The following is a 6,237-nucleotide window of genomic DNA, read 5'->3' on the forward strand; positions in this document are numbered from 1 at the left end:
TCTCAAAGACAGTCAGGAACGCCTCAACGTCATCACCCGGGGTCTTCTTTTGTAATGCTCTTCTTACCGTCTTCCTGACGTATGAGTCATCACCTGGATCTGAGGATGTGGCAGTCGTCCTGCCATGGATCTGCTCTGCCAAGATTTTCATTTGTCTTTGCTGCTGTTGGATCTGCTGCATCAGAAGTTTATTTGTTTCCTGCTGCAGCATGCTCTGCTGGTACTGCTGCTGGTGTTGCGCTTGTTGCGCCTGCTGTGCCTGCAACAAATGTTTAAGCAGGTACTCCATTTTGTCTGGCGACACTTGCTGGCTTATGGCGGACTTCACCCAGGACATATACGTCTTCTTGCAGCAGTCACACTGCTGCTTGGGATCTGTGCCCGTGCTTCTAGCACCAATTGTAGGGATTTGTACTCACTGAGCCGCGTTGGAGGTAGGCACAGATTCACACAGTGATGCAGTCCGCGGGTTCAAACAAACTGGTGGTTTATTTAGTGTCCATACAACAGTGAGGAAACAAAAGTAACAGCCTTTTCCTGGCACAAAAAGGAATAACAGAACAAAGCTCAAAATAACAAGTCCATGCAGCACGGCTTCAGCCGTTTAAACAAAGTGCCTTCCTCTGCCTCCTGCAGAGTCTAAGGAGCACATGCAAGGTCTGCTCACCTTGCCCAACACACACAGACTGATAGAGACAGGCGCCGTTGTCTTAAATCAGCCTTCCAAGACCTGGACTGGAGGTAAGTGAGCAGCTGTTTCCCCACCCCCCAGCTCTTTCAGCTGCTTGTAAAACCGGCCCTGTAATCCGGGCCAATTAAATTCCTCTCAGTACTATGTGTGCTGGAGCCGGCTTCTCCCAGTCCTATATCACCGAAGCTTGGTACTTCGGGGACACATACCTCCCGTCCACGACCTGTCCGGCAGCCACCTTACAATATATATATATATATATATATATATATATATATATATATATATACACAGTACAGACCAAAAGTTTGGACACACCTTCTCTCTTAAAGATTATTCTGTATTTTCATGACTATGAAAATTATACATTCACCCTAAAGGCATCAAAACTATGAATTAACACATGTGGAATTATATACTTAACAAAAAAGTGTGAAACAACTGGTGCGGGGGTGCTTTGCTGGTGACACTGTTTGGGATTTATTCAAAATTGAAGGCATACTGAACCAGCATGGCTACCACAGCATCTTGCAGCGGCATGCTATTCCATACGGTTTGCGTTTAGCTGGATCATCATTTATTTTTCAACAGGACAATGACCCCAAACACACCTCCAGGCTGTTTAAGGGCTATTTGACCAAGAAGGAGAGTGATGGGGTGCTACGCCAGATGACCTGGCCTCCACAGTCACCAGACCTGAACCCAATCGAGATGGTTTGGGTTGAGCTGGACCCCAGAGTGAAGGCAAAAGGGCCAACAAGTGCTAAGCATCTCTGGGAACTCCTTCAAGATTGTTGGAAGGCAAGAAGTCCCACTTATTAAACCTGACAGGGCACACCTGTGAAGTGAAAACCATTTCTGGTGACTACCTCTTGAAGCTCATCAAGAGAATGCCAAGAGTTTTGCAAAGCAGTCATCAAAGCAAAAGGTGGCTCCTTTGAAGAACCTAGAATATAAGACATATTTTCAGTTGTTTCACACTTTTTTGTTAAGTATATAATTCCACATGTGTTAATTCATAGTTTTGATGCCTTCAGTGTGAATGTACAATTTTCATAGTCATGAAAATACAGAAAAATCTTTAAATGAGAAGGTGTGTCCAAACTTTTGGTCTGTACTGTATGTGTATAGGGTCAGTATGTATATATTCTGTACTGTATGTGTATAGGGTCAGTATGTATATATTCTGTACTGCATGTGTAGATTTATAAAGATAAGTGATATAGTGATCGTACACCTCGTACACACACCGCTCTGCTCCGTACACCTTGTACACGCGTGGCTCCGCTCCGTACACCTCGTACAAACGCGGATCCGCTCCATACATCTCGTATACACGCGGCTCCGCTCCGTACACCTCGTACATGTGCGGCTCCGCTCCGTACACCTCGTACATGCACGGCTCCGCTCCGTGCACCTAGTACATGTGCGGCTCCGCTCCATACACCTCGTACACTCGTGCCTCCGCTCCGTACATCTCGTACACACACGGATCTGCTCCGTACACCTCGTAAACACGCGGCTCCGCTCCGTACATCTCGTAAACACGCGGCTCCGCTCCGTACTCCTCGTACACACGCGGCTCCGCCCCGTACATCTCGTACACACGTGCGGCTCCGCTCCGTACACCTCGTACACATGCGGCTCCGCTCTGTACACCTCGTACACACGCGGCTCCACTCCGTACACCTCGTACACGCGCGGCTCCGCTCCGTACACCTCGTACACGCGTGGCTCCGTACACCTCGTACACGCGCGGCTCCGCTCCGTACGCCTCGTACACGCGCGGCTCTGCTCCGTACGCCTCGTACACGCGCGGCTCTGCTCCGTACACCTCGTACACACACGGCTCCGCTCCGTACACCTCGTAAACACGCGGCTCTGCTCCGTACACCTCGTACACACACGGCTCCGCTCCGTACGCCTCGTACACACACGGCTCCGCTCCGTACACCTCGTACACACGCGGCTCTGCTCCGTACACCTCGTACACACGCGGCTCTGCTCCGTACACCTCGTACACACGCGGCTCTGCTACATCCACACTGTAAACCCCTCCTGACTCCACACATAAACTTCAGCTCATCCAGCACCATGACAACCAGCACAGCAGAGTCCTGCATCCACTGAGGCCCCTGATCATGTGACCCCTGACTCCTCCCCTCCTGTGACCTCATCACAGCTCCTGTGCGCACAGAGCAGCCATATATGTGGTGGCGGCTCTGCAGGTGGAGGTATGTGGAGACCCCATTACTGGGCGCAGGGGGTATTAACCCCTTCAGCACCGAGACTCTTTTGGGGTCTTGTGTTGCCCCTTTATAAGAATCATAAGGTCTTTGTTCTGTTTCCTGTAATAGATACATACGACCCAACTATGGAGACAGGAAGGGAGGAAAGGTATTGTTCTCATAGTACAGGACCCCTTTACTGCCCCACAGTGTAATGCCCCCATTATGCCCCTTATGCAGGATGTTGATGCCCCCACACAGTGTAATGCCCCCATTATGCCCCTTATGCAGGATGTATGATGCCCCCACACAGTGTAATGCCCCCATTATGCCCCTTATACAGGATGTATGATGCCCCCACACAGTATAATGCCCCCATTATGCCCGTTATGCAGTTTGTATGATGCCCCCACACAGTGTAATGCCCCCATTATGCCCCTTATGCAGGATGTATGATGCCCCCACACAGTGTAATGCCCCTTATGCAGGATGTATGATGCCCCCACACAGTGTAATGTCCCCGTTATGTCCCTTATGCAGTATGTATGATGCCCCCCACACAGTGTAATGCCCCCATTATGCCCCTTATGCAGTGTGTATGATGCCCCCCACACAGTATAATGTTCCCATAGTACCACCTGAGGTTTTACAGTTGGAATAATCCCTCTGGAGTTGGTTTTCCCTTTGCCTGCTCCCCTACATATAGACCCTCGAGCATGTATACAGGCATGTAGGGGAGCAGGCCTTACTAGATATCGAGGCTTTGTACAGTAATATACCGCATGAGGATGGTATCAGAGGAGTAAGATGTTTCTTGAAATCGAGATCAATAGAGTGTAGCAGACATAATGACTTCATGGAGGATCTTCTAAAATTCACTCTTACTCATAACTCCTTTGTTTTTGACAGGAAGTACTTCCACCAGCTCAGGGGTACTGCGATGGGTAGCCTCTGTGCCCCCTCATATGCTAACTTATCCCTGGACTGGTGGGAGGAATCCACAATATTCAGGGATGATGATAAGTGATGGCATCCATATATTGGGGTATGGTACAAATATCTTGATGACATTTTTATCACCTGGTCAGGGACGAGTGAACAATCTTTTGAATTTGTCGGGGAACTCAACATCAATAGAGTGGGCCTGAGATTTACATCTGAATTTATTATAATAATAATTTTTATTTTTATAGCGACAACATATTCCACAGCACTTTACAATTTTAGGGGGGACTTATACAGACAATACAGACCTTACAGAATAAGCATAACTCAGAAATTAAAAGGAGTGAGGGCCCTGCTCGCAAGCTTACAGTCTGTAAGGAAATAGGGGAGACACAAAAGGTAAAATGTACATATATTGTATAATACAGCCTTAATATACTAAATAGGGTAAGTACATAACACCACATGAACTGGTCGCCAGCCAGTATGTGCCAGTATTTTTTAAGAAAATTTTAATATGGGCCAAACTGGGACAGTTAGATAAGTGTGTTGAGGTGATAGGCCAATCTAAAGAAATGGGTTTTTACGGCACGCTTAAAACTGTGAGTATTGGGAATTAATCAAATTGTCCTGGGTAATGCATTCCAAAGAATTGGTGCAGCATGCGAGAAAACTTGGAGACGGGAGTGAGAGGTTCAGATTATGGAGGATTTTAGTTTTAAGTCATTAGCAGAACGGAGGGCACGGGTAGGGTGATAGACTGACACGAGGGAGGTGATGTAGGGCGGTGCAGAATCGTCAAGAGCTTTGTGGGTAAGAGCAATAAGTTTATATTGAACTCTGTATTGGATGGGCAATCAGTGCAATGACTGGCACAGGGAAGAGGCATTGTTGTATCGGTTGGTGAGGAATATGACCCTGACTGCTGCGTTCAGGACGGATTGGAGAGGGGAATGTTTAGAAAGAGGGAGACCGATAAGTAAAGAGTTGCAATAGTCCAGACGAGAATGAATAAGAGCTACAGTAAGAGTTTTTACAGAGTCAAAGGTAAGAAAATTTCTGATTCTAGAGATGTTTTGGAGGTGTAGATGACACGAGCGAGCGATTTGATGTGAGGAGTGAAGGAAAGATCTGAATCAAGTATGACCCCAAGACAGCGGGCATTTTGCTGGCGAGTAATGATGGAGCCACAAACGGAGATGGCAATATTGGGCATAGGTAGGTTAGTGGAGGGAGGAAATACGAGTAGTTCAGTTTTTGACAGATTCAATTTTAGATAGAGGGAGGACATAGTGTTAGAGACAGCGGAAAGACAATCACTGGTATTTTGTAATAATGCAGGGGTGATGTCCGGAGAAGAGGTGTATAATTGGGTGTCATCAGCATAGAGATGGTACTAAAAACCGAATCTGCTGATTGTTTGTCCAATAGGAGTGGTATATAAGGAGAAAAGAAGGGCGTCTAGGACTGATCATTGAGGAACCACGACAATAAGGGGAAGGGGAGAGGAAGAGGAGCCAGCAAAAGACACAGTGAAGGAGCAGGCAGAGAGGTAGATCCACAGTGTCGAATGCTGCAGAGAGATCCAGGAGAATCAGCAGGGAGTAGTGACCATTAGATTTGGCTGTTAGTAGATCATTAGACATTTTAGTGAGTGCAGTTTCAGTAGAATGTAAAGAGCGGAAACCAGATTGTAAAGGGTCAAGAAGGGAGTTATCTGAGAGATAGCAGATTAGACAGCAGTGGACCAGTCATTCCAGGAGTTTAGAGATAAAGGGAAGATTGGAAATAGGTCTGTAGTTAGCAGCACAGTTCTGGTCGAGGGATGTTTATTTAAGTAATGGATGTATGCTGGCGTGTTTAACCCCTTTATGACCCAGGGCATATTAGTACGTATCTGTGCCCTGGGCCTGATGCGTATTAATACACCCTGGCGATTTCGCCCACACACAAGCGGTGCGGGCGAGATCGCCACCGGGTGTCAGCTGATTGTTACAGCTGACACCCAGTGCTATGTGCAGGGAGCAGCCCCGCACCGCTCCCGGCACATTAACCTCCGAAATGCGATCGAAATCAATCGCAGCATTCCGGTGGCAAGAGGAGGTAAGCTCGATACTTACCTTGTCTGCCGGCGTCCAGCGGCATCGGAGTCCGGTCCTGGATGTTGCCATGGTGACCCGACGTCATCATGACAACATCTGGGACACCAGGAGGCAGGAAGTTGCTTTGGTCATGCACAGTGCACGACCAAAGTAACTTCTCCCTGTGCAGCGCTGACAGACTGCATGGCATAGGGAGCTGCTGCTCTCTATGCCATGCAGCCGATCAGGCTGCAAAAAGTGAAAGTCCCATAGTGGGACAATGTGTAAAAGT

The 6,237-nt window shown here is 47.8% G+C and overlaps 1 protein-coding gene across 1 annotated transcript in view; it reads right to left on the bottom strand.

Moving 5' to 3' along the window:
* LOC141194319 (uncharacterized) overlaps nt 1–6,009 on the bottom strand; it is a 39,360-nt gene extending 33,351 nt beyond the window's left edge. The window contains exon 1 of the mRNA XM_073662222.1: nt 5,985–6,009. Within this exon, the coding sequence (XP_073518323.1) occupies nt 5,985–6,009 (25 nt within the window). The remainder of the gene's footprint in view (nt 1–5,984) is intronic.
* Between the last annotated feature and the right edge of the window lie 228 nt (nt 6,010–6,237).

Source organism: Phyllobates terribilis, unplaced genomic scaffold (genome assembly GCF_046119375.1).
Source record: "Phyllobates terribilis strain yellow unplaced genomic scaffold, ASM4611937v1 Scaffold_69__1_contigs__length_7402412, whole genome shotgun sequence".
Taxonomy (NCBI): domain Eukaryota; kingdom Metazoa; phylum Chordata; class Amphibia; order Anura; family Dendrobatidae; genus Phyllobates; species Phyllobates terribilis.